Here is a 27,615-nt window from a genome sequence, read left to right as displayed (position 1 = left end):
TCTCAGAACAACGCAGTTACTGAGTGTACCTCTTCCCGTCTCTGGTGATATTTTCTTATATGGTTGACATGTACGTGGTGCTTTTGTCCCTCCAACTCTACTACATAGGAATGTGGTGATTTGACTTTTACAATAGTACCTGGCCCTTGCCATTTATTGCACCATTTGTTCCTCCATGTTGCGGGGATTAGTATTATAACTGCATCTCCTAAGTGGAATTCACGTGTTGTACTGCGCAAATTATAATAATGGGTGTACCTTTGTTGTTCCTTAGTAGCATGTTCTTCAGCATATTCGTGCGCCACCTCTAGATTCCGCCTTAACTCTTTGAGGCACTCCTCAGGCCGTTTCCCGAGATTCACAGGCAAGCATTGTTCACCCACCCAAGATTCCTTCAGTATGGATAGTGGACCTCTGGGTAATGTACCGTACAACATGGTGAACGGGCTGACATGAGTGGTAGCCGATGGCTTCTCACGGAGGGTCCACAACACAAACGGCAAAATGCGATGCCAACTTCGTGGGTGTTCCTGTGCCAACTTGTATATCATACTTTTTAGTGTTTGATTGCACCTTTCCACCACCCCTGAGGCTTCCGGATGACCTGGAGTATTAAAGCGAGGACTACATCCCAAGTTACTAAGTAGTGCCTGAGTGAGTTTACTGGTAAAATTAGTACCCTGATCTGAACTAATCACCTTTGGTACAGAATAGGTCATGAAAATCTGTAACAGGACCTCACATGTAGACTTAGCATCCATATGCTGCATCGGATAGGCCATGGGCCATCTAGTAAATAAATCAATCACAACCAAAGCATAGTTATATTTTGGCTTTGGTCCTGTTTCCACCACCACCATAGGTCCGATACAATCCATGACCAGGTGCGAAAATGGTACCTCATCTTTTCTGGGAATTGGTGTTATGGGTGTCCTCTCGGATATCCTGACAGGTGCTCTCAATTGACATATTCGACATGACTGGCAATACTTTAAGACCTGTTCGGACATATTTGGAAACCAGAAACTAAGTGCTATCCGTTGTCTGGTCGAATCCGCGGCCAAATGACCTGAAAAAGGTTTGTCGTGCCCCATCTCCATCACCGTCTGAATCCTATTTGCCGGCAAACACAATTGTTTCACCTGGTGACCCACTACCCTATCCCGGTGGTACAATACCTCATCTTCAACAAAAAATTCTTTTTTCTTGTCTTTGCCCATTCCCAACACCTCGTAAGCGTTTGACATTGGTGTTGTTCTTGGCAAAATTTCTTCTTCTCAGTCACACATCCTCCCCCCACATCATCATCGACGTGTTCCTCTTCCTCGTCTAAGTCGAGTTTATGTTCGTCTGCCTTTTTCTTTTTTCCACGGTTCAACTGACCATCGGTTTCCTCCTCATCGACATCGTCCAAATGTTCAACAACCTTTTGCTTCTCGCTATTACCAATTCCATCCAAATTTCGTGGTGATTCTCTAACACCTTCCCTTGATTTTGTCAAAACCTTATTAGTTTCATCCACCCCGTCGATTGTCATTTCAGCCACTCTCACAACATAGTTTACATCCCAACCGACAATATTTGATCTGTCCACAAGCCCAATACCGGAACTACCAACTTCACCAAGTTCAAATTTATATTTATTAATTTTATTCACTGCGGAATCCTTCTTCTCCTGACTAATATCAGCTCTACCTGTATCCTTGATCATAACCTTGCAACTCTTTTCACTACCTTCATCGTCTTTCTCCTCATCAACATCTCGATTAGGAACTCCATCCACAACTACACTGTCATCTATTTTACAATTATTAAATTCACAAACTTCATCATCTTTCTCGTCATCAACGTCACGGTTCTGAATTTTATCTGTAATTACACTGCCATCTAATTTACAATTATTAAATTCACAAACTTCATCATCTTTCTCGTCATCAACGTCACGGTTCTGAATTTTATTTATTATTACACTGCCATCTAATTTACAATTATTAAATTCACAAACTTCATCATCTTTCTCGTCATCAACGTCACGGTTCTGAATTTTATTTATTATTACACTGCCATCTAATTTACAATTATTAAATTCACAAACTTCATCATCTTTCTCGTCATCAACGTCACGGTTCTGAATTTTATTTATTATTACACTGCCATCTAATTTACAATTATTAAATTCACAAGCTTCATCATCTTTCTCGTCATCAACGTCACGGTTCTGAATTTTATTTATTATTACACTGCCATCTAATTTACAATTATTAAATTCACAAGCTTCATCATCTTTCTCGTCATCAACGTCACGGTTCTGAATTTTATTGTATCTCTCGTGACACTGCCCATGGGGGGCGTCAACATTGTAAAAGGTCCCTAAATTGACCAATGAACCACTGGCAGACAGCACCCCTGCAGCAGGTACTACATAAGGCGTTACCAACTTTAACTGTTCTACCACTCCTGGATTAATAATTAGTGGTTCACTAGCATTTGGCACCACGGCACACCACACCCGGACGCCAGGGGTAGCAGCCTTGTCCCCCTGAGTCAACGTTACCCATGTGGCATCCACCTCAGCCACCTGTCCATTCCATCCCTTGATCCTTTCAGTTCCCAAACTGGGTAGATTCAACTCCTGGCATAACTTCTGTGAAATCCCACATACCTCAGCACCGCTGTCCACCAAAGCCTCGCACACTGGACCGGGTTGAATTTTTACCTTGACATATGGCCTCTCAAAATATTTCTCTACTCGCATGGCCTCAGTCAACCCGAGCTGTTTGCTGTGCATTCCGGGGGTAATCTGACAATTCATCACCCTCTTGGCCGGTGTCGTATAGTTAGACTTTTTTGTGCAATGTTTGGCCAGATGGCCAGTACTACCACAGGTAAAACAATTTGGCTTCATCGATGGACCCCTCCTCTCATCCCTTACAAACCCTTTACTGTCACTTCCTAAATGAGCATGACCAGACTGTGTTCGGAAACTAGAAATAGAGTTGGTCGATCCCCTCATATTCATATTCGCTTCATAAGTCTCCAACAGGTTTGCTACTTTATCATGTGGTAACCACTCGTCACCCTCCTGAGCCAGTATGTACTCTACCAAATTTTTTGGTATTATCTCCTTTAAACGGTCCACAACCCACAAGGACATGGCTTGTTCAAGGGTTTCAATTTTCCGACTCTGGAAATAGAATTTGAGATGGCGATACAATTGTGCAACAAATGCTGGGTATGTTTCCTCCTTTGCCTTATAGGTTGAAAAGAATGCATCCCGGAGCTTCTTCGGACAAAATCGGCAAGAGCGAATGATTTGCTGCTTTATAGCTTCATAATTTGTATAATCTTCGGTCCGAAGTTCATTCAATATAGTTTTCATCTTCGGCTCCAGTCTGGATAACAACAGTTCAGCCTTGGCCTCATCACTGATTCTATAACTTTCAAATATGCCTTCAATCCGTTGAAAATATGCGGAGATCTCCCGAGGGTCAGTTGGGCATCTTCCTAACATGGGGCCAAATCTGTTGCCCATGTTAACCCGGTCTTCCTGTTGACTATTACGATTATTAATTTTTAATTGTATGTCAGCTTCCCTCCGTAGCCTTCTATCCTCATCTGCGCGTTGCTCCTCCCTTTCTGCGCGTTGTTCCTCCCTTTTAGCTGCTTCACGTCTTATTCTCCTCTCATCTTCAGCTGCTTCTAACATGATCCGGATCTGGGTGGCCCGCACAGGATCCAACGTCTCCTCCTCCTCACCGTCCTTCGTGCCCTTGTCCTTGGACCTTAAATTGTGAGCCATCTCACTCACTTTGCTCCTGCGCCGTTTCACACTTTTCTTTCTTTTAGTGTGAATCCCACCGCTGCCACCAAATGTAACAGGTTCTTTACGGCTTCTATCAAAAGACTTGAAATTTGATGTGTAGAAACAGAAAATAAGTTTTCTTGATATTCAAATAAATCGAGATAGAATACAAATTAACAAAATATTGTTCAATTATTAAGTTAATGTATGTATTGTCGTTTGGGGTGACAAACGTGCTTTATTACTACGGTATAGACTGTCACGTTGTTGTGCGAGTGTTGTTGTTGGAATAACTGACGCCACGATGTTGCTGGATAAGAGTTGTTGTAGCTGCTGTAGTTGTGGTGGTTGTTATCACTACACTGTTGTGTTGGAGTTGTTGTTGAAATAACTGAAACCACGACACTATTGTGTTGGAGCTGTTGTTGAAATAACTGGTTGTTGCAGCGACTGTAGTTGTGGTGGTTGTTATCACTACACTGTTGTGTTGGAGTTGTTGTTGAAATAACTGAAACCACGACACTATTGTGTTGGAGATGTTGTTGAAATAACTGGTTGTTGCAGCTGCTGTAGTTGTGGTGGTTGTTATCACGACGCTGTTGTGTTGGAGTTGTTGTTGACTCCGCTATTACTACCTGCTACCAATTACCACTTTATACCTATAAACGACGTTCCAGTTAGACTTGTGACTGCCAACGTCCTACCGCCAAACCTACTACCAAACGTTTTTTACTCCAAATTAAACCAATAATTACTAAAATGCAAAATTCTATCGTCTACTATCAACCAAGAGTTAAACTACGGCGTTCTCACTCAATAATTCTCCTATTATCGCTTTATATATTTTTTTTCTTTCCGCAATGCGGCAACCCCGTTAAGATAAAATCATGAGGCGCCGCATGCTAAACCTCAACCTGTGACAGGGAGCTCATACAAAAGATAGCTCAGGAAATTTATTAGTTAATTTTACAGTTAATTTTATTTATATTCAGCAACAGATCAGGAAATTCTGAAACCTACGCTTTGAATCTATATTTTAGAAACGATTGTCAAGACTTTCATAATTCGGAACTCAAGCAACCTCTTTTGCTAATAAACAAAAAAAAATTAAAAGATGCAGTTGCGTACAGTTTTTTTTAGTAGTATAAAAAAGACATCAAGAAGCAATGTGAAGCTGCGCTATTTAAAAAGTGTTTCTGTAAAAATGGACTGCAAAAAAAAACTCAAAATACACAAAAGCTAGAATGTAGTAAAAAACGTCTGCGATGAAATTTCGAGCAACGTCCAAAAGCAATTATTGTCTACATTGGGCAGTAAAATGCAAAAAATTGCCTGTGTTAGATGAAATAAACTTTTAACGATGAAAATAAGAAGCAAATATTCAACTTTGCAAAATAGAGTTTGGCTGATAGAAATTACGCCCCCAGCAACAAAATTGAAGTTTCCACATTTTCTTTGAAAAGCAAAGCAATATTGTGCTGTTTTTTTCATTACCAATAACAGGTTAACCAATACTATAGTTAATCATATATGAATACTAAAATTGCCAATAAATTTTGACACTCAAGTACACTCGAGACGTTGATTTCATTAATAATATTATAATAGAATCATTTCTGAAAATTAGTTTTAACCGAACCTAAAAATTAGATAGAACTGAACAAGATTCGTAGGTTAAAAAATTGGTTCAATTGTTATCTTTTATAGACGGCTGAAATAGGTTTGAAATTAATAAAAGATTACAAAATTTTAACAACAAAATAAATCACTTTATGATCCAGAATTGAAACATCTTCAAGTTCCATAATGTAAGGTTTGTTGACCACTCTGTTTAAATCCTGATTCATTTTTTTTTAAAAATAAAAATTTCAAGCGTTGATTAATTTTAGTTATACAATTTATTAATGAACTGACTTCGTGTAAGCCATCTAGCAAAAATTCCATGAATTCTTCAGCATCATGTTGCAAATAACCTTCGAATCTGCTTTGTTTCTGTCCAATCAAAGTCTTAGAAACAAATATTATTAAATATCTATTCATAGTTCGTATATATAAAATTAGAGTTAATACCGTCGTAAATACAATTATTAAAAAATATCACAGCATTTTCGGCCTTGATCAGCCTCTGGGGTTCAGTTTTTCAATATTTCGTACCGAGTTTTTATCATTATTTTTTAACCTAATTATTAAGATAACAAAGTTATGAACTATTCTTCTATTCATATTAATTTTATACAGAAACAGCTTTTTTCGGTAGTCCATTTTCAATATAGTAAAATGTTATAAAATATTGATTGTATCTTATCTATAGTTATATCAGCGCGCTCTTACTTTATTGGCTCAAAAACATCACTGCGTTGGTCCATTATTTTCCTTAATTAGTAGTTTTTTTTGGTGATACCAAAGTTACTACATTCTGGTGGATGTTTATTATTATCTTTGTCTATGAAAAGTGTTTCTGCAATTTTAAGTTGAAACGGAATCCTGTTGAATACAAGATCTTTGTTGATTATTTCTCTAGTAATTGCTGTTCCACGGTTATCGATTAAATGATTTTTTATTGCACCTTTTTGTGTATGCACAGTTAATGTTAATGAAGTAGAAGAGTATCCGATAAATTCTGAATTTTGGTGCCCGTACTCACCGATAGGACAATTAAAGTTATACATTAGGTGACTTCTTTTCATTATTGATTCTTGTTTCTTATTAATGTTATTTTTAAGAATAAAGTTTTGTCATTGGCATAAAAATTCATTACAAACGATTATTTTGAAGTTCTTCATCACTATGTTTTTTAATATTTTCCAATTCGTTTGATATGAAGTGGATATAAAGTTTATAAATATATTGTTATACTAATAGTATAATATTCCCAGTGATCCGGTTGGTATTATCTTGTTGCTCTCGTTTTAAGATTATCAAATCAATGACTGATTTTTTTAATAACTTAAAGCAACTCTTAAATATTTTTTTCTGGTCATCACTTTATCTATTTAAACATTCTGCTTTGTTGATTAATTTGGTGTAGACCGATGTTTTGAAATTATTGTATATATCTTGAACGAGAACATTTAAAAAAGGCAATTTATTTTCAACTGAATGTTCAATGGTAAATTTCAATTTAGAGCTTTTGAACTCTGTCAGAAGCTGGTCGATAGTTGTAAGTGACAAAGATATCATCTACATATCGACCATATAGATGTGGTTTGAGTCGATTGTTTTAGGAAAATATATATTTATTTCATTTATATAACTAAATTAAAAAACAATGAAAAAAATACGGTACGAAATATCGAAAACTGAACCAGAAACTAATTAGAGATGAAAATGTTGCGATACTTAATAATAATAATTAATAATTGTTATCTTTGCTGTATTTGTAACCTTTGGATTGTAACCCAGAGAGTGTAAAGAAATATTGAATTTATACTACAAATCTATACTTTAAATATGTCCTGCGCAGTCAGGTTTCCAGCTGAGAAAGCAAAGTAGTAAACGTGATATATGCAGTTATTTGGATTAGTTTGGTTCTATTACTGTTGGTATTCAAAGAAACGTTCAACAAAGTTTGCGTTAAAAGCAGTTTTGTTTATCTATCGGAAATCTTGAACCTACGGAATCTTGACGATCGTTGGAGGCTACAACACTGGTGTTGGATATATAGAGATTTTTGAAGTTATCACTTCGGTGTTGGTAGTTACGAGGTCAAGGGTTACAACAACATATATATATATATATATATATGTTGTTGTAATATATATATATATATATATATATATATATATATATATATATATATATATATCAAAAATTCAACACTACTTTCAACATTGTTCAACTTTTTTATATTTTTTTTTAATTTGTTGATGTCAGAGAAATTAGACATTGTTTTTTTTATTGTTTTATATTGTTTTTTAAAAATTTTTATTAAATAAATTTGCAAATAGCTACTTCGAGTTATAGATAACTCATCTTCAGTGCATTATATATAAGGTATGTAAGATATTTGATAAGAAGGAACAAGTACTTATTAATTTATATAAATTATTTAATTAAAACAAAAACTTGAAAATAATAATATCTATCAACCGTTAGAAAAATCAAAAAGTTAAATTGGAAGTTAACTAAAGCCGAACATTCTGTGATTTTCATCAATAATATATATATATATATATATAAATATATATAATATATATAATAATATATATATATATATATATAAATTATTTAGTTAAAACAGAAAACCAATAAAATAAATTTAATAATATTAAACAATATAAAACGCGATTTTTAAAATTTTAACGGCAAGATTGTTTATATTACGGTTGTTAAGATAAATATATATTGATAAGAGACTGTTGTTAACGCAACATTTCAAAAATTCAACACTACTTTCAACATTGTTCAACTTTTTTATATTTCTTTTTAATTTATTGATGTCAGAGAAATTAGACATTATAATATTATAACAATAATAATAATAATAACGTTTTTAAATATTGTAAAAATATTAATATGTAGTTAATTAAATAAATTAATTCGCGCTTCTCGGCTGAGCGTTGATATTTACCATATGGTTCTTTATTGCACCATCCTGTATATGCATTGTAAGTCTACGAGAGAGAGTAGTACGTGTGTGACCGATATAACTCTCCACAACACTGTATATATATATATATATATATATATATCGAACATTTTACAAAACTTTTCTTGATAATTCTAATGATGAGAGCACGAAGCAAAATCAGATCTGAAATTTCAAATGTCCAACTTGGTTTTCGAGAATTGTGACGCAAGAAACGCTATCTATGCTGCGAATGATCAGTGAACGAGCGTTTATATGATTTGTCGATTAGTTCAAAGCTTTTGATAGTGTGAAACACGTGGAGCTTATTGAGACGTTGGAAGATTTAGACATTGATGGAAAAGACACGAGAGTTATCAAAAAACCTCTATTGAGGTAATGAAAGTTGGTAACAAGATGACTAGTTTTATCGAAATAAAGAAAGGTGTTAGACAAGACTGTGTATCCTCTCTAGACTTGTACCATCTTTATAGTGAGATCATCATGAAAAAGATAGATGATCTACTTTGAAAATCTATTAGAGGAGTGAATATAACCAATGTATGCATATGCTTATGATACAGCTCTTATAACTGAATCAATGAAAAAACTGCAAAAAATACTTTCCAAGCTGGTTTTTTAAAGTGAAGGAGAAGGCTTGCAAATTAACATCAACAAAACAGAGTGCATGGTTATCAGTAAAAGCAAAACGGTCCCGATCATTAATAATCATTAATGGTAAACAGATGAAACAAGTCAACAGCTTCAATTATTTTAGAAGTCTGATTATCTCAGGTAATAAATGTGATGTGGATGTCAAACGAAGGATAGCTGTGGCGAAAGATCATATTCTAAAATGAAAAACATCCTCACTAACAAAAATCCGAATATCAGCAAAATAAAAACTGTTAGAGGTTTGATTTGGGTTTGCGATGTCTATGGTTTACTCGACATCGTGTTGTGGATTTTTCAATCATTAAATTTTCAGTTATAAACTAAAGTTTTTGCTCATTTTCCTTCAATAAAACAATAATTAATTTTTTTTGACGTTTTTAAAATTCGCGAAAGATTTCGTTGCTGTATTACAGTTCGTTTTACAATTTATTATGAATTCAACAAATTTTCATCATCGTCGTCAGTAACAGTACAGTACAGTACAGTAACCGATTTTAATATTAAATTTTAACGATTTTCTTTCATCTACAAATCATCAATAATTTTAACTATGATTACAATTCAACAAACGTCATCATAATCATGTTTTTCAATGCTACTTGTTTAGTCCATTTCGCAATGTGCTGCTTTTGTCAAATAATTTTTCTATGACAATTAAATGGACTCGCGAAAAACTTCTTGGATTTTTACCACTCAAAAATTCTCTTAACATTCTTAGAATATGTAGAAAAATCATGTTTCAATTAAATATTTGGAACATCAATCTACAATAAGCTCTGAGAAAAAGACCCAACGTTAACAAATGCTTGGCCAAATTAAAATGTCAGCTGTCAACAAGGCCGCACTTCCGAACGACGTCATATGTGAGGAAAAAATAGACATTCTCGTCGTCACCGTAACCTGGATACCATCCGATGCCCAACGAGTTGTTTTAAAAAATTTGGCTCCCTTGGTTTGTCATTCTCATCGTGGTACTTCCAGTGACAAACATGGCGGCGTCTTGGCTGTACAACAACTTCCTGAGAATATCAACAAACAATAGTACATTTTTTTGTAATTTTGAAAGCCTATCAGTAAAATTCAACACATTTTCGTCGTCACTCATCTCATCTATTTACAGGCCAACCGGTCTTATTTCAACAAGCTTTCTTCGTTGGCCATAATCTACCGTTTATCATCTGTGGCGACTTCAACGTACCAGCACCTCTCGGGTATTGATCATCACCTATCTTCATTATTAGAATCCTTCAATCTCACTCAACACGTCACTCCTCTAGACATGTACATGACAATATGTTGGACCTCGTAATCACTCATACCAACAACAACATTGTACATAACTTAACTGTCAATGATTTCGTTTTTTTAGATCACAACATTAAGTGCTTCAACTCAACGCTCTTCAAACTATCATCGACAATCATCCATAACTGCCGTCGCAGCTTTCGTCGTTTAAATTACACGTCATTCGAAAATGATTTATACAGAACATTTGAAGATTTGCTTACACAAGATAAGTTTGCGTCAGCTCTAAACACAACTTTGAATGACATCGTCAACTAACACGCACCAATCAAGCATTACTCGTTTCGGGAAAGCTCCCATCCTGGTTGTTCTTTATCCTAAAAAGGAATAGCTGCTAAAAGAAATTGTCGTCGTCACTACAAACATAAAAAATCAGCGCTCAACTTCGTCAACTACAAAATGCTAAACGTGTTACTCGTGACGCCATTATGAGGTCTGGGATCGATTCTATTAAGAACACTCTCAACAACAGCAGCAACTTTCGTAATCTCTGGCAACATTTTTTACAAACGCTAAGATCATCATTTTTCTGATGCTGAATCTCTTACTCTGTATCTTCTTTTGCTAACTTTTTCAAGGACAAAATAAATTCTATTCATCAATCTATTGCTACAACAATTGCTTCTTCTAACATTCCTTCTTCAAACCATAGACCTCTTTCTTCCTCTTTTTTTTCTTCTTTTTCAGCTGTCACCTCAGAAGAAGTTCTAAAGCTCATAAACTTTTTGCCCAACAAAACATCTCCACTTGATATTATTCCAGTTTTTATTCTTAAAAAATTTTCTCATCTTTTGAGCCATACTAAGCTTTACAATCTTATTCTAGAAAACAGCATTTTTCAAACTTCTTTTAAGATAACTCAAATTCTATCTTTACTGAAAAAAATCTAACCTTGATCCATCTGATCCTTCTAATTACCGTCTTATTTCCAACCATTCAACCTTTTCCAAGTTATTACTTGAACGCATTGTCTTGTACAGTATTCTCACCCATATTACTTCATCTCCTAATTTATCTACTTTTCAATCCGCTTACAGAAAATATTATTCTACAGAAACAGCCCTCCTTCTTGTTCACAACCAACTTGCTAACATATATGGAAACCAAAATTGTGCTGTCATGGTTAGCCTGGATCTTTCAGCAGCTTTTTGATACCATTAATCATCAGATGCATACTGACAGACTTGAGGCACAATATGGCATCACGGAATCTGCCTTATCCTGGTTTCAATCTTATCTTTCTAATCGTTTTCAATATATTAAACTTTACTCCAACATTTCTTCTAGCTTCACCTTATCTACTGGACCGGCTGAACCCCCACAAATCTGAAGTAATGTTTCTTGGCACTCCGCAACAGGTTATCAAATGTTCCCTACATCACACGTTTTATTGGCTGATCTTCTCACTTCAACCTCTAAACTTAAATTTTTAGGCTTAACTTTTGACTCTTTTCTATCTTTTAATTCTTCATCAACTTACATCGCGTCATTCATCAACTTGTCAACTTCGTTCGTCTTCATATACTCAGTTGCATCAACCTGTTAGCAATTCATCGGTTGTCAACAAATGTTTTACAACAGCTCTCCTTCCATATGGAATGGTTTGCCCGCCATTATTCGTCAACAACCAATCATCAAACTTTTTAGGAAACGATTAAAGAACTTTTTGTTTATCCAGGCCTACGGAAACGTCGAAAGTCATTGTTTATCCAAGCGTCTCTGAAGCTATGCATAGGACGTGATATAAATTAATAATAATAATAGTAATAATAATAATAATAGAGCGTTACATTTTTCCTGTGCTCTCTTACGGCTCTGAGTACTGGAGGATTTCTAAAGAAGTAGAAAAAAAGATTGCGTGAGATGTGTTTTTTAGAAGAATTATGAAAATTAGTAGGATCTTTCATACTTTCAATGAGGATGTATTAAAACATCCGGTTATGAAAAAAAATTACTACAAATAATCCGACGAAGACTGTTAAAATTCTTCGGTCAAAACATGAGGAAGGAAAGAATGGAAAATCTAGCAAGATTGCAGAAGAAAAAATCACGGTCAACAACAAATTACATTCGCGAAGTCAATTGTGTAACTTTTGAATAACACCACATTTCAACTGCTATTTGTACAAAGTGTTTATGATCGGGTTGTGTGGAGATCGATGGTCGCCAATGCCCTGAAAGGCATGAGAAGAATCAGCTTACACCACGTTCTAAAATATATGTATATATGTATACAGGATGAAAAGCAAATTTATTTACTGACTTTAATTTTGTTCGGATAATATGACTTATTTGTTCCCTTCCAAAGTGCTACCATCATGTCTGCAAATGCATTTGCCAACAAACCTCCTGTGCCCAAAACATTTGTTTTGTTCAAATCCTTTTTGTACCTATTACCTAAGTGTATGTTTATATTATTACTATTCATAAATAAATATAATCTGTATTATAAAAAAAGAAACAATTAAAGCAATTAAATAAAGAATATAACCAATGAAAACTTAATCTGACTGAGAAAATAATTTCTTAGCTCCGGAGTGTTAGCGAGTGCTTGAATAACACAATTAATGAAGCAAGTATTGCCCATGTTGTCAAGGCCAACATAACCAATGCGACGACAGGAATGAGAAAGAATCCTATGAGGAGGATTATCATTTTCATTATTTGTCTGGGAAAGTAACGGTGTAACCATACAGGTTGGCTTCTGTTGCTATATTTAAAAAATATTCAAGCATATTATTTATATGAACTAATTTTAACAGGTTAAATATTGTTCGGCCATCAATGTTAAAATTCAAAACAAAAGAACAACAAAAAATCTGTCAATTAAAGTAATTAAGTTTTAGACCTCTCAAGTTCAATACAAAAATATTCTTTATCAGCATCACAGATCACATTACGATTGTTGTAAAATAAAAAAGTAAAAACAAACAATCACAGACCAACCTAAAAAAATACAATTTTTATAGTTGAAAGCTGTATTTAATTAGACAAAACTTAATATTTAGATTGCATTAATAGCATAAGGTTTAGAAATATTCCATAAAACGGTCTTTTCAAACTTGGGTTCTATCACTGCAAAGAATACCAATTGTGCTGAATATACCAGCATATACACTATCATTATTTTTTGGAATAGTTCCTTGGAAACCGTACATTCTTTTTCATTCTTGGGTTCTATCACTGCCAAGAATCCTGAATACACTGAATGTGTAGGATATCATCATCGATTGAGCTTGTTTAGAGCGACAATATGACTTGAATTTTTTGTCTAAAGCTAAAGCCTTTGAAATTTGATCCAGGTAAGAATAACGCGCTCTGCGGTTTGATGTTATGATTTCAGATTTGTAGAGCGCATATAGTTCGTGGGCTGATTTTTCGACACTCGATGAGACCGATAAATTTGAGGTGTCGATTTTTTATTTTCTTTGATATTTTTTCTTGCCTTGAGAACGCGCAGTGATCTCTGTTTGCCATGTTTAATTCCGATTGCTAGATACCAAACATAATTCTATAGATCCACGTTTTTAGTTTTTCATCAAATGTCCATGATTCACAGCCGTAAAGAAGGATGGAAATGCAGGCTGAGTTGAAGATGCACCGTCGCAGTCTGAACTGTTCTGTCAAGTTTTGGTGGCATCAGGATAGGTCCTAGTTTGTTGAGGATACCCGTGTTAGTGCGATTCTTGCATCCAGGTCCTTTTCTGCTGTTCCTAAATAAGAACCCAGATTTTTGAAATACTTCACTTTTTCGATGTTTTCCCCATTATGCTTGAGTGAAGTCTTATTATCAAAACCTTATGGTGGGTTGAGGATCATTCGGACGGTCTTTTGAACATTTATTTTGAGGCCGATATTTGCCGCACTGGAGCTCAATGAATTGAGTTGTTGTTGAACATTCCCCATTCGTCTATATCGTCTGCAACATTCCCTATATCGTCTGCAAAGTCGAGGTCGTACAGTTTCTGATTGATGGTTGTCGGAGTTGTGGTTGACTTTGGTCCTGCTTTGCAGTGCTATGGTTGATATAACCAAAGTAGGCTTCTGCATGTTTTGGAAGGTAGCCGATGACAAAGATGTATAGGAAAGGAGGGAGCACATTTCTTTGTAAAACTTCTGCTGTTAAATAAAATTCCTTTGATTGTTCGCCTCCAACAAATACAATGCTAGTTGACGAATCGTAGATCATTCGAATTTCAGCCACGATTTCTGCTAGAATGTCGTAGTATCGTAGGATTACAAGCATCATCTCTGTCAATAGAATCGAATGCCTTTTTAAAGTCGATGAAGGTAATGTATATTTCGAAGTATATTTCGAAGATAAGCGCCATTCATTATTCTTCTTCTTAGAATGTGAATTTGTTGGATGTAGCTGTTACCATGTTTAAAGCCGGCTTGATCATAATGTCAGACAATGTACATGACAAGTGTGAAACTAGCCAGCAAACGTAACACAAAAAACAACAAAAATATGACCAAAAAAAAATTTAGATAACTAACTCTAATAATAAAAAGGCAATTATTGAAAGTTATTGTTAAAACATAAAATATAAACAATACTGTTTCTAATTATCAGCATGGCAGCGGTTCCTAAACGACAATGTCAATGCATTTGCATCTTCATTGCCACTCAAAAACAGAAGAAAAATTTATCGGTTAAATTTTTCAATATCCACTTGCTACAAACAAGTCACAAACTCAGTCCGCAGCAGAAGAAAAGTTGTTCTCGATAAGATTCATATCTGCACATCAACAAAGAATTGAGATGACAACCCCAATCACTATGCCACTAGTCAAACCCGCCGAAAAGCCACAGTAAACGTTTTTATTAATAATATAAATTTTAACTGAAAACTAGTTGAAACTAATTCAAAAAACACTAACTAACAACGACGGTTAAAACACTCAACATCGTCCAACATTGATAGACCTATGAGCCTCCTCACATTTGTCGTTTAGGAGATTCTCAAAATAGTTGCTCATGTCTTTAAGGACATCATCTTTGGAGTCTGGAATTGAGACATCAAGTGGTCTGACTTTCACTGTTGTTGCAGTGATTTGTTGATAATTATTTGCCGATATTATTGATAATTTTCCAATTACGCCGGTGTTCGCATTTCTTGGCAACATCTTCGAGTTTGACGAGTTGATTGCTCAAGTCAGCTTTTTTATCACGCTTATATGCAATTGAAATTTGCTTTTGGGTTTGTTTCCATTTGATCTTGTCCTCTGAAAGTTGTCCTCTTCATGCTTGTCAAGGAGATCCAGAGTCTCTTCGCTCACCCAGCTCGGATGGTTGTGGTTCTTTCGCTTTCCAAATACTTTTACGCTCGTATCTTTTATTGCCAGATATATTGCGTGTAATCCTTTAAGATCCTGATATCAGGTGTTTCCTCAAAAGCCTGTTGTAGAGGACCTAGAAACGATTTCTCAACTCAAGATCAAAGGTTAGACGTGCTTGTTCGATCTCGAGTTTACGCCAATTATACTTGCCCTATCGTTCGGAGTTTTTTTTCCACTCTCATTGCCACTAAGACTTTATGGTCCAAATTGAAGTCCATGATGCTCGACAGTTGTTGATTTAGTTCCATCATTTCGTGTTGATCAAAATATGGTCAAGATGGAATTTGTTTCCATTTGGGCCGCTGTACGTTTCCATTGATGATATATTTGGAAAGTGCGAATGAGCTGCTCGGGTTCTAGTGGCTTCGGAAAGGTTTATCAGCCTGTGTCCATTATCAGTGCTTTCAAACTATGTGGGTTAAAATTTCGTTGCTGTTCTCTTCAAAAAGTGCGTTGAAGGCACCAGTTGTAATTTTGCTTGAGGCAAGGATAGATCGCTATAGAATTCGTCTTTCTCTGCTGGTGTTGTCAATTTGGTTTGTGCTTATGCACATCTTTGGGTTGTCATCTAGGGTAAGGCGAGAATTCTATCTGAAACGAGTTGAGCGTTTGTTATATAAAAATGCAACTTCGTTTGTTATATAAAAATGCAACTCTGATGAGTCGAGTTGGTGTGGATTGGTGTCCATTCTGGATGCTTGGTGATGATGAAGGACTTTAGAGTGTACAGGTGATGTTGATGGACTTTTGAGTGTACAGGTGACAGGTTGCCATGATGTCAATGTGGTATTTCTTACGGCCATCTATGAAATGTTGTGTCTTATACTTGACAATTGTGTCGGTGGGTGTTTTAACGATATAAGCGCGATGATTTCTAGAATACTTTTCAGCGCCAATCAAAATTGCTGAACTGCCACTGCGGTCCTTTTTATGCTGGTAGACGACCAAGCTAGTATTGATTTTTATTAATGTGGTTATTGGTTTTCAAGGTGGTTGTCGATTCCATTGACTTAATACATCACTTAAGGTCCATCACCACACATTTCAGTGGAGCAGTATGACCTTTCCAAGGTTAAACTTAGTACTTGCACATTTTTTCCTGGACGAGCCATTTCTGAGCTACTTATACGCTGAGCTGTCTTACGGAGGTTTCGGCGCGTGGAAGGCATTTAATCCTTAAACTACCAAATCGCCAAAATACTTAAAAAGTATCTAGCGAACAATGAAAACAACGAAAGTTACAAAATACAATTTGAAATTTAAAAAATACAATAAAACCTTATTATTTATAACTTCGTTTGTGGAAGAATTATTTGCATTCGTCATGGACGGAAGTGATGACACGGGTAAATCTTCGAAAATTTTATAAAAAAATATATGAACTTTTTTATTGTTCTAATCGAGCATAATATATGAAAATTTGTTAAATTAGCAAAAAAAATAGAACCATAAAACTAACAATTCTCGCATAAAAGATTATACGCGCTACAAAAAATCTACACACATCTTCAGCTAATACAATTAGATAAGCTCTTCGAATACGCTTATCAAAATAAACTATTGCAAGTCTAATATTACAGCTTGGCAAGGTTAGTTTTAAGTGGTATAAAATATGATCACGTTAAGCCATTCTTTTTGCTTTTCACTAGTTCCAATTTATCAGATATAATAATAACAATACTTACTTAATACTTACAAATTTTACTCAATACAGTAAAATAAGACTTAACTTTTTGCTCGATATATAGAAGTTATAGCATTTACAATTAAATACAGTACAGGCCATTAACCTTCACTGAAAAAACCATCCCATTTCATCTTGGATGCCTTTTTCAACCTCAATTCCAAGCAGCTTGGACTAAGTTGATGTTTACACGATTGGTTATTAATTTCATGCCTAAGCAAATAAATAGTAATTTCATCCATTAGTAATGAAGATATTATTGAATTTTTAAAGACAGCTTATAAAATGTAGCTAGCTGTAAAACAAAGATAGTAGATGTGCTAACAATCAAATAACAGAACATTTTTGAACCCATCTAACAAAAAAATGAATTTTGAATTAACAAGCTTAAAAAACTTCAGACATGAGATTGATGTGGAGATGGAAAATCGTCTTCTCATCCGAATTATGATACAGCTGGTGGCATCTTGTATCCCTGTATTTCAAATTTAATTTTCCAGTATAAATTTAGAATTTGAAAAATTTATTAAAATGATAATATACGCTGCCGACATGATCTGTTTGCTATTTTAGTGATGTTTGAATTAATATTAAAAATAAACTCTATTTTTTAAACTATTTTTCCAGCATAGATGAAATGTATGTAAAATATACTGTAAAATGCTCGCACAGTTATTATTTTTGCCCATTTAGCATAAAGTAACTTTTTATAAATGGATTCAACTACGTCATGTTGAGTCTGTTTCGAAAAAATTACTAAGAGCGAAATATGTCAGTATGCAACAAAATCTATTTAAATAAAAACCTCGGCCTTATTGTATAAAACTCAGGATATACTACACCAATTGTAAGACATCACAATTGGTCGTAAAGAACATTCCTACATTGAAGCGTAATCATGTAATATGAATTCAAATGCCCTATTGACAACTGTTTGCACCAATAAAATTCTTATATTAGTGGTACGACCATTTCACAATCAAGAGGTCGCACAATGCATACACAAAGAGGAGCCACCAATTCTTGACAACACAAAATAATTCATCAAAACACCAATAAATTACACCGAAAAGTTGCAGAAGCTGTCCTAATAGATATTAATAAAATCCCAAATAAACATCCAACTAAAAATGATTACAACTCGACGCCTAAATACTAACTCCAATAACAATGAGGAACAATGAAGTGACAAAAAGAACAAGATGAAGAATATGACACTAACAAAGTAACAGACATAGTAACATAGTAGCTTTGTCTTAAAAAAGATAATTTGTGAAAAATATCTGCAATTATAAAAGTTAAGAAAATCGCAGTTATCTCCTAAAATATTTCAATAAACAATAAATCTGCATATTTAAACATTAATTTCAGAAACAATGTTTACATAATTGCAATTCCTGGAATTTTTTTAAATAAATTTCTTGAAATAAGAAACCACACTAGTTAAAGCAATAAAATTACAATTATCAGCACAGCCTTTTTCAGACTTTATTTTGTAGGATGTACACTATTAGAAATATTGGAAGACAGCTAAGTACTTAAACATGATTAGACAACGAAAAATTAATAAAATGACGAAAGTGCAGTAATTTTTGCGCAAACTTTATCAAAATTCTGGTTTCCAATTAGATATTTAAATTAAAATATTAAAAAAATAAAAATAATTCTATAAATGTAAAACTGAATTACGTATAACGTCCGCGTGCCATAACAAGTATATATTTGAATTGCCATTTCTATGTGACTGTTAAAGTGTGTGGAATGGTTTTTTGGTTCGTGTTTGTGTGCATGGATTATAAATTGTTGTAGATTAATTGACTGTTGATTGATTGATTGTTTGATCGATTGTTATGCTGACAATGCAACGTTATTATCGTTTTCTTTTATGCTTTTTAATTTCGTGATTACGATATGACACTTATTTAGTATTGATCTTTTTTTCATTTTCTGCCATTTTGTTGAATTGTAATTGTCTGTTCTTTTTTTCTGACCGGGCAAAGAGGCCTGTGTGGTGCTCTGGTCAGTTGCGTAATAAATAAAATAATAAATAAAATAAAGCAATAGACAAAAATCTTCACATAATTTTAAACTTTCGTAATAATTTACAAAAATACTTCCATAACGCCGCACTTTGTTTACTTTGTTCGCACGTTATATTTGTGGTCAAAGTTAGTGTATAGTTTTCTTGTTTGACAACCGATAAATTTGTATATATACCTGATTGATATAACAGCATCTTTCAGATTTAAATTACTGACTCCAATGGAAAAGTTATTTAATCCATAAAATGTTTTAACAAGTGTATTTATTTGAGAAGCTAGAACTTTTTCACTCAATTAAAAAATCAACACCATTTTTTCTTGTTCAGCAAAAAGATAAGCTGAATGGCCAGATCTTGATTGTACAAAATATTTCGAATATATTCAAGAATTTCATACCGAATTTATCAATAGATTTTCAGATTTAAAAAAAAAATATAAATTCAATTATTTTTTTTTATCTATTTGATTGTTTTAATTGGAATTGATAAATTTTAAGGATGACATGCTAATGAAATCAGCATATGACAGAAAAGATCATGTGACATTTTATAAAACCTATTTACAAAAAAATGTCCAAATATGGACCAACATGCAAAAAATGCCGTGAACAGTTTTTTTTTCCAAAAAGAACTTCACAAAAAATAAATACAATGGTCAGCTCACGGATGAAGATCTGATTAGTCAGCTTCGAGTTGCAACTACCTCTGTCAAAGCTAACATTGATAAATTGTGCAAAAATGCAAAACTTCAAATTTTTTTATAATAAAACTAATTTTTTTGTGTTCATTGATTTATTTATATAAGTACATTTATATAAATGATTCACATCATGTATAAATTTATCCTAAAATATTTTTAGTCGACAATGACTGATCATTGCAGCTGTCTTGTCTCGATTACACCAAGCAAGATAGTATTCTTTCTATGAATGCAACTTTTTGGATAAAACATTCAATTCCAAACAAAGTTTAAAATGACTCACTATGAGACCAAAAACCAATTTGAAAAGAAAAAGCTTTTTTGGCTGTAAATGAAACGATGCCGTAATGGTAGTCTAATGCGCAAAAAAAGCATGATTCGATTTACGACACGCACAAACATCCCTTTAATGGAGCTAAAAAGTCACCGATAACGTTTTTTGTTGTTTATGTAAAAAAAAAGGTAAAATAAAAAAAAAATCAGAAAATAAAAACTTTAACTGCAATATCAAATCATTAAAAGATATGAACCTGGTATTAAACTTGATATCAAGTGAATGTGAGTTGTAATCAACTACGCAAGAGGACTTATCAATGTGTCTAATATATATGTATATTGTTACAACATCTGGATTCTGGTGGCAAATACAAAAAATTTCAATATCAATAGAGCAATAATGATGAATTTTTGCAAAATAATATTTTTAAATTCAAATTTCAGAACGAATAAAAGAACATGAAGACTGAATCGTTTCCAAATATCATTTTTAAACAATAAAATAATAAACGAGCCACGTGAATTGATTTTATAAAAAAATTCATCAATATTTATTTTTATTGTTTACCGACTACCCTTCATATTGTTATGCTGTTTATTTATTTATATTAAATGTATGTCATACATATATGTATAACTTAACTAAATATTAGGATATATTGAATGTGCGATGTGTGTCATATAACTGTATCTTTTAATGCGATCTATTTTTTTTTAGTTTTATCCCAAATAACTAGTGTTGTAAAATAATAATGCATGGAATCCATTTTAAATATTTTAGCCAAAAAACTTTTTTTATTTTCTACAAAATTAATTTGTTAGCCAAACGTCTGAACAGGTGGTTGACAAATATTGCTCAAATTTCTTTGCAAAAATAGAAAACCAAAATTTAAAAAAAAAGTGTTTTCACAAGTACAAAACAAAAAATGGAACATTATTTTAAAATAAATTTCATTTCTTAAGAATTATATAAAAAAAAAATCAGGCGTAAAAAATTTCAAAAAGTTATATCCTTCCTAAATCTAGGTAAATAAATTTCTGTCCATTATCAAAATTAAACAAAATGAAACGATTTACTTCAGAAAAATTTGTTTTGAATGATTTCAAATTGAGAGCAACAAAATCAGCCACGTCATTCACATTTCGAACTTTAGAAGAAAATTCTTTATTGCAGTTCATCAGTATAACTAAATTTCCATCTTTATCTTCTTCTTTTTTCTCATTTATATTCGGTAGTATGTTGGTTGTAGAATGTAGATTATTGTAATTCAAACTCTCGAAAATGTTATCGTCACATTTTTCAACCGAACCATTTTCTGAAATATTTTGAGCAGTGAATTTATTTGGGATTTCCAAAATGGTTTGATTTACATCCAACATTTCCTTGTCAGTCTTTGTAGAAAGATTAACAGTATTTGCAATATCACCAGTAAAATTATTATTGTTTTGCAAATAACTTTTGTTGATGCTGATAGGTTCAGAAATTTCTTTAAACCTATCATCAATGTTATGAAATTTATTTTCTATCCATTCTAAACATTTGTTGTTTGTGTTGGTTTGATTCAAATCTTTATTATCACATATCATCAAAGTGCAAGCTGTTTCAACACAGTTAGAATGAACCTAGAAAATTAAATTTGAGATGTTTCATCCTAAAACAACAAAAATTATACTTATTTCACGTGTCAACTCATATCATATTTATCTAATTATCTAGATATCACTTGTAAATATTAAGTTTTTTCTACAATTTCTTTGAAAATAAAACAAAAAATTTTTAGTTTTAGTTATTTCAAAATTTCGCTTTGAAATTCTTGGGACAAAAAAAAACCATTTTATATTGATTTAAAATTTTGTTACATTAAAAAATTATCCATTTTTTAAATTTATTAATGTGATTAAATAATAAAAACTGCTTTCTCATATTAAAATTATATTAAACATTTATAACAGGCTTATTAAATAAATTTTCAGTAATTTTAAAGTTTGAGTATGGAAAGAAATTATGATTATCTGGCAGACGTTTCTACAACAACGAAGTTTTGAAAATTGCTATGAATGCAGTAAGGTGACATATGAGTCAGGTAGCAATAAGACCCAAGTGGACTATGTATTGATGAGAAAAGAAAAGAAAACCATGATCAATAATGTAAAAGCGATAGCAAGTGAAGTTTGCAATGCACAACACAAGGTAGTCATTTGTGAAATGAACCTGAGTTTGCAAGCTTGTATTCGTAAGTAAGTGTAGAGTTTGGAAATTGAAGGAGGAGGAGCCACGTCGTATCTTTCAAAAAAAGATTCAAGAAAAAGCAGATTTGAAAAGCGATAGAGATGTGGAAAGCACGTGGAATTTGTTTAAGAATAGCTTACTAGTAGTAGCTGATGAGGTTTGCGGTAGAACTAAGGGTCGTGGAATTTGTTTAAGAATAGCTTACTAGTAGTAATAGATCTTTGCTTACTAGTAGTAGCTGATGAGGTTTGCGGTAGAACTAAGGGTCAGCCGAGACACAGGGGATCGTGGTGGTAGAACGAGGAGGTTGGGAAGACTTAGAGGCAAAGAGAAAGTTGTGTAAGGTATGGAAGAAGACCAAAAAGGAGGAAGACAGGATCTTGTATTGCTCTGATAAGGCAAAAAAAGCAGTTTACTTGGCTCAGTCAGAGGAGCAAAAGGTATTTTGTGAAATGCTAGATTATTCAGAGAAAAAAGAAAACAGAGTAATAAAACAAATCATTAGAAAGAATAGAGGTGTTGTTGGGGTAAGCTGTGTCAAGGAGTCGGATGGTAAATTACTCACGGCTAAAGATAATGTGAAAGAGAGGAAAGAGAGAAAAGGCTGGTCTATTAGATCTGTTAGTGGAGATGCCAAGAGCTTCAGGGAATGTAGGTGTCCGGTGGGCAATAGATCTTTGTAACGCACTAGTAAGGCAAGGCAAAATTGGAAGAAAAGCTGAATGGTGACTGTCTATAAAGAGAGAGGGAATGCTCTAGAATGAGGATCTTTCGAGGCTTTAGCTACTTGATCATGTCCTAGAAAGAGTGATTGAGAAAAATGTAAAGAGTAAAGTGTTTATAAATGACATGCAGTTTGGTTTCAGACCAGTGAAAGGTAATACAGACCCAATTCTCATAGTTCAGCAGATACAGGGAAGACATTTTGAAAAGAAGAGGGACTTGTGTATGGCTTTTGTAGATCTTGAAAAAGCGTTTGAGTTTCTAGGGAAATAGTGAAGTGAGCCTTGAAAATTCTGGGAGTTGAGGAATGACTTCTGACACTTATTAGAGCTATCAGTCAAGATGATGGATAGTTTTGAAGTGAAAGTTGGTGTACATCATGGTTCGGTGCTTAGCCCTATGCTGTTTATTATTGTTTTAGAAACTCTTTCGAAGGCTTTCCGCGCGGGTTTGCTATGCTATGCGGATGATTTGTGTCTGATTTCAGATTTTGAGAAAGAGTTGGTGGAGAAATTAAGTGTTGGAAAGATGCAATGAAAATGAAAGGGCTAAGAGTAAACGTGAATAAAACAAAAATTATGTGTTGTTAAGTAAAGACTGGACAAGTAGAGAATTCTTGATAGTGGCCGTGTGCCAGACAGATGTTGGAGCAAACTAGATAATCTGTAGTGCTTGTAAGAAATGGGTGCATAAGAGATGCAGTGAACTGACTGGCAGTTTAAAAATGGCTACTTTCAGGGGAAAAGATGTATTGATGGAGGGGAACAAAAGAAAATAAGAAAAGAGATAGAAATAGATTGTGAAGGGAAAGTGGAATGTGTGGAGGAGTTTTGTTATCTGAGAGATATGATAGGATCTGCAGGTGGAGCTGAGAGCTAAATAGCGGTGTGGAAACAGGTTTTGGAAACAGGTTCCGATTCTGCTTCTTTAAAGGTAGAAGGAAAAATATACAGTACGTATGTTCAACGTGTGATGATGCATGGCAGTGTGAGATATGCAGCGTATGGAAAGAGCAGAAAAAATGATTTGGTGGATGTGTGGCGTAACACTGAGGGACAGGAAAACGAATGGAGCTCCGACAAAGATTAAATATAGTAAATGTGTGTGATAGGGTGAGACGGTAGATTAAGATGGTTTAGACATGTGGAACGGAGAGAGTAGGATGACTGGGTGTCAGCATGTAAACATGTGATAGTTGACGGAGAAAGAAGAGGAAAAACTTTGGAGAAAGATGAAGCTGAGAAGGGAAAATGCGCAAGACCGCGATGTATGTAGGAGTGGCATCCTTGGAAACCGTCCAACATTATTCTAGATGATTCGCAAAATATTAATCATGGCATCTAGCCCAATGCTACCACAAGGATAAATCAGATTGAACAAACGAAGAAACAAATTGCAAAATTAAGGATAAAAATAAACAAAGAACTTCATCTACAACCTCAAAATAAAAATCTTTAAAAAAACTAATTTATAATAAAACTATCATGTATAAGATAGATAATAATACCAGAATGATAAAAAATATCACTTAATGATTTGATATATTTAATTACTGTAAAAAATACACAAGTGACAAAGAAAACAGAAAAAACAAAATGGAGAGTAAGAATAAAAAATCCATAGAAGACCTCAAAAGACTTGAAACATGAAATAAAGAGCAATTGTACAATGTGCTCACAGCGAAGCAGAACTTAAGACTAAGAAAAATTTCAAAAAATCAGATATATATAAATATATTACTCAGAGGCACTTCGAGTGAACCAAGCATTTCAGAGAATTTTTTATTTGTGTTTGTGTTTTATTTGAATGGATTAAAGCTGAATGAAAGCAAGAACACAGCTTTTGTCTGCCGGCACGTGGCAGCAAACATTCCTTAGTAAGTGCCCTGATGTGCTGGTCCATTGTCATAGTTTGGCCAAATGTGATACCCAAATTTTTAACCGATATACATAAATCGACAACAGTATCGAAAATATTGATTGGGTTAACAAATTTTTGCAACTGCTGCCACGTGCCGGCAGACAAAAGCTGTGTCTTGCTCTTATTCTGCTTTAATTAATTCTCGACCATCCAGCCATTGAGCTCATTAAAACAAGAAACAAATGTATCTACTAGCTCCTCAAAAATGAGAACCGAAGTATTATCTGCAAATCATCAGCAAACGCATGATATTTGAAGTTATATTTCTCAATGATTAGAAGAGCCTCGGTTGTGTACAGCAAAAACAGAAATGGTCCTAGAACCGATCATTGATGAACTCCTGACACGACAACTTCGACATCTGACATTGTTCGACATTATTAAAAAACTTGATGCGTCTTACCAAACAAAACAAATAAGATTTGAACCACGATGCTACTGTAACAGAGACACCAAAACAATATTTCAGCTTATGTATTAGTAAGGACTGATCAAAAACTGCGCTCATATACAACAAAACCAAAAGATAAACACCCTGCAGATTCATTCAAACAGATCAAATGATATATATATATATATTTTATTTAACATTTAACATTATATATATATAATATTAAATTCAAAATAAATAAAACAACTATATAAAAGGGAACGTTAATTTCAAAATAAATAAGACAAATATATAAAAGTGTAAAAAAATATATAAAAATTATATATATAATTGAATAACTTTTTTTAGTTAGGTATAATAAGGCCATTATGTATTCAATTTTTAGTACTATATATTAATTCTAATTTCTCTATTTTTCAAATAATGAATTGTAGTATATTATTTAGTTTATTAATTAAATAGTTTTATAATAATCATTTTATTGCTATAAATTTAAGATAGCAATCAAAAAACAAATAAATTATTGAAATAAATAAAATATAAACTAATAAAATAAAAATAGTTTAAATACAACAAAAAAGCTTTTTTAGCAAAATTGCAATCATCAGTGTTATAATTTGATATACAGTTGAAAATATTGTGACTATAGTAACCAAGAACTAAAAGTAAAATTAAGTTTTAACAGACAAAATTTAGAAGTATTGTTTTTATATTTTATATAAGTTAAAAAAGATTTTAATTTAATCAATCAATCTTCGTTTAGCGTCCATGGACCCACTTTCCCAAGGTAGGACGTTGTTTTCTTTGCCATCAACTTTTTGCACCAAATTAGACGATCAGTTGTATCCATTTCATTTAAATTTAGAGCTTTTATGTCTTGCTCAATTGTTTGCGACCAGGACTTCTTTGGACGGCCTTTGGGACGTGTGCCAGGTACTTCAACTTCTGTAAAAGATAACTTGTTTCCAACTTCGATTGACATGACCAAACCTCAGCAGACGGTGTTGGCGGCATTCGTCCTTTATACCATCTAAACTAGCACGATGCAGGATTTTGGTAGATTTGATGTGGTCCTTCAGTTTCATCCGTCGGAGCATTTTCACGTCGGTTCGTTGAAGTTGTTGTTCCAGTTTGGTTGTCATTGGCCATGTTTCTGCACCATATAACAAGACCGGACGTAACACAGATTTATAAAGTCTTGATCGTAGTGGTAGTGGGATATCACGCCGCATCAATATAGAGGCAAGAAGATGCCATTAATTCCAGGCTGCACGTATGCGTGCTCGAACGGCAGCTTCAGCTGTTCCAGTACAATCCAAAATATCCCATAGATAAAGAAACGATGTGACTTTCTTTACCTTAATGGCTTCAAAAACATTGCTTTTTCGATTTTGTTGTTGTGGATTGATGCAAGCATGACAAACAAAATTGGACACTTTAGATAAAGTCCCAATTATTTTTGAACAACGTTTGTGACACCACTGGTTACACTGCTGACACTCGATTGAATTGTTACCTACATCAGCTTTACAAACTGAACAGGGCTGTTTATTGGATGGGTTCACCATGTTGACTTTGAATCAATAATCGGCGAGTCTGGTGTTCCAATCTTCAAACATCTGTGCGGCATTCTGCTCAGACGTGGCTGTTAAAACGATATCATCAGCATATATTAGATTCCAAATGTCACAAGTGCGTTTCGGTTTTGTGATTTCTTCCATCACAGTTATAAATAACAGTGGACTTGAGAATCGAGCCTTGGTGAACTCCAACGCCGATGTCAAATGCATCTGTGTTTCCAACCGTTGTGCTGACGAGAGTCTTAGTATTCGTATACATTTCCATCACAAGTCGAACAAGATATTCTGGAATGAGTTGTCGACGTAGACTCCACCTGATTTTTTCACGGGGAACTCGATCAAATGCTTTTCAAGGTCTACAAAAATGTGTGATAGTTG

At 33.8% G+C, this 27,615-nt stretch overlaps 7 protein-coding genes across 7 annotated transcripts in view; 3 read left to right on the top strand and 4 right to left on the bottom strand.

The window, feature by feature from the left end:
* The window catches only part of HELRODRAFT_165012 (hypothetical protein), a gene marked incomplete at both ends in the record, with an annotated part of 7,270 nt that extends 1,102 nt beyond the window's left edge, over window positions 1-6,168 (bottom strand). The window contains 5 exons of the mRNA XM_009030919.1: window positions 1,179-3,904; window positions 4,036-4,281; window positions 5,572-5,640; window positions 5,717-5,834; window positions 6,134-6,168. Coding sequence (XP_009029167.1) covers window positions 1,179-3,904; window positions 4,036-4,281; window positions 5,572-5,640; window positions 5,717-5,834; window positions 6,134-6,168 — 3,194 coding nt within the window. The remainder of the gene's footprint in view (window positions 1-1,178; window positions 3,905-4,035; window positions 4,282-5,571; window positions 5,641-5,716; window positions 5,835-6,133) is intronic.
* A 3,696-nt stretch (window positions 6,169-9,864) lies between these two features.
* On the top strand, window positions 9,865-10,607 carry HELRODRAFT_165011 (hypothetical protein; the record flags this gene model as incomplete). The annotated part of the gene is made up of 3 exons (XM_009030918.1): window positions 9,865-9,996; window positions 10,165-10,255; window positions 10,414-10,607. 3 exons carry the CDS (start codon window positions 9,865-9,867, stop codon window positions 10,605-10,607), a joined length of 417 nt encoding a protein of 138 aa, XP_009029166.1.
* An 838-nt stretch (window positions 10,608-11,445) lies between these two features.
* HELRODRAFT_69217 (hypothetical protein) lies at window positions 11,446-11,679 on the top strand (the record flags this gene model as incomplete). Its single annotated transcript, XM_009030538.1, has 1 exon — window positions 11,446-11,679. The coding sequence occupies one exon, from the start codon at window positions 11,446-11,448 to the stop codon at window positions 11,677-11,679; it is 234 nt and encodes a 77-aa protein (XP_009028786.1).
* Window positions 11,680-12,612: 933 nt separating this feature from the next.
* Window positions 12,613-12,957, bottom strand: HELRODRAFT_136970 (hypothetical protein; the record flags this gene model as incomplete). The annotated part of the gene is made up of 2 exons (XM_009030917.1): window positions 12,613-12,746; window positions 12,861-12,957. Coding segments are annotated over 2 exons (231 nt in total), but the record flags the coding sequence as incomplete, so codon positions are not given.
* Window positions 12,958-13,876: 919 nt separating this feature from the next.
* HELRODRAFT_165010 (hypothetical protein) lies at window positions 13,877-14,598 on the bottom strand (the record flags this gene model as incomplete). Its single annotated transcript, XM_009030916.1, has 3 exons — window positions 13,877-13,969; window positions 14,019-14,146; window positions 14,346-14,598. The coding sequence occupies 3 exons, from the start codon at window positions 14,596-14,598 to the stop codon at window positions 13,877-13,879; spliced, it is 474 nt and encodes a 157-aa protein (XP_009029164.1).
* Window positions 14,599-15,254: 656 nt separating this feature from the next.
* On the bottom strand, window positions 15,255-16,804 carry HELRODRAFT_165009 (hypothetical protein; the record flags this gene model as incomplete). Its single annotated transcript, XM_009030915.1, has 3 exons — window positions 15,255-15,391; window positions 16,490-16,641; window positions 16,755-16,804. 3 exons carry the CDS (start codon window positions 16,802-16,804, stop codon window positions 15,255-15,257), a joined length of 339 nt encoding a protein of 112 aa, XP_009029163.1.
* A 4,652-nt stretch (window positions 16,805-21,456) lies between these two features.
* On the top strand, window positions 21,457-24,225 carry HELRODRAFT_165008 (hypothetical protein; the record flags this gene model as incomplete). Its single annotated transcript, XM_009030914.1, has 4 exons — window positions 21,457-21,524; window positions 22,434-22,584; window positions 22,905-23,285; window positions 24,085-24,225. The coding sequence occupies 4 exons, from the start codon at window positions 21,457-21,459 to the stop codon at window positions 24,223-24,225; spliced, it is 741 nt and encodes a 246-aa protein (XP_009029162.1).
* Between the last annotated feature and the right edge of the window lie 3,390 nt (window positions 24,226-27,615).

Source organism: Helobdella robusta (genome assembly GCF_000326865.2).
Source record: "Helobdella robusta unplaced genomic scaffold HELROscaffold_7, whole genome shotgun sequence".
Taxonomy (NCBI): Eukaryota; Metazoa; Annelida; class Clitellata; order Rhynchobdellida; family Glossiphoniidae; genus Helobdella; species Helobdella robusta.
This window is presented reverse-complemented; position numbering and strand designations above follow the sequence as displayed.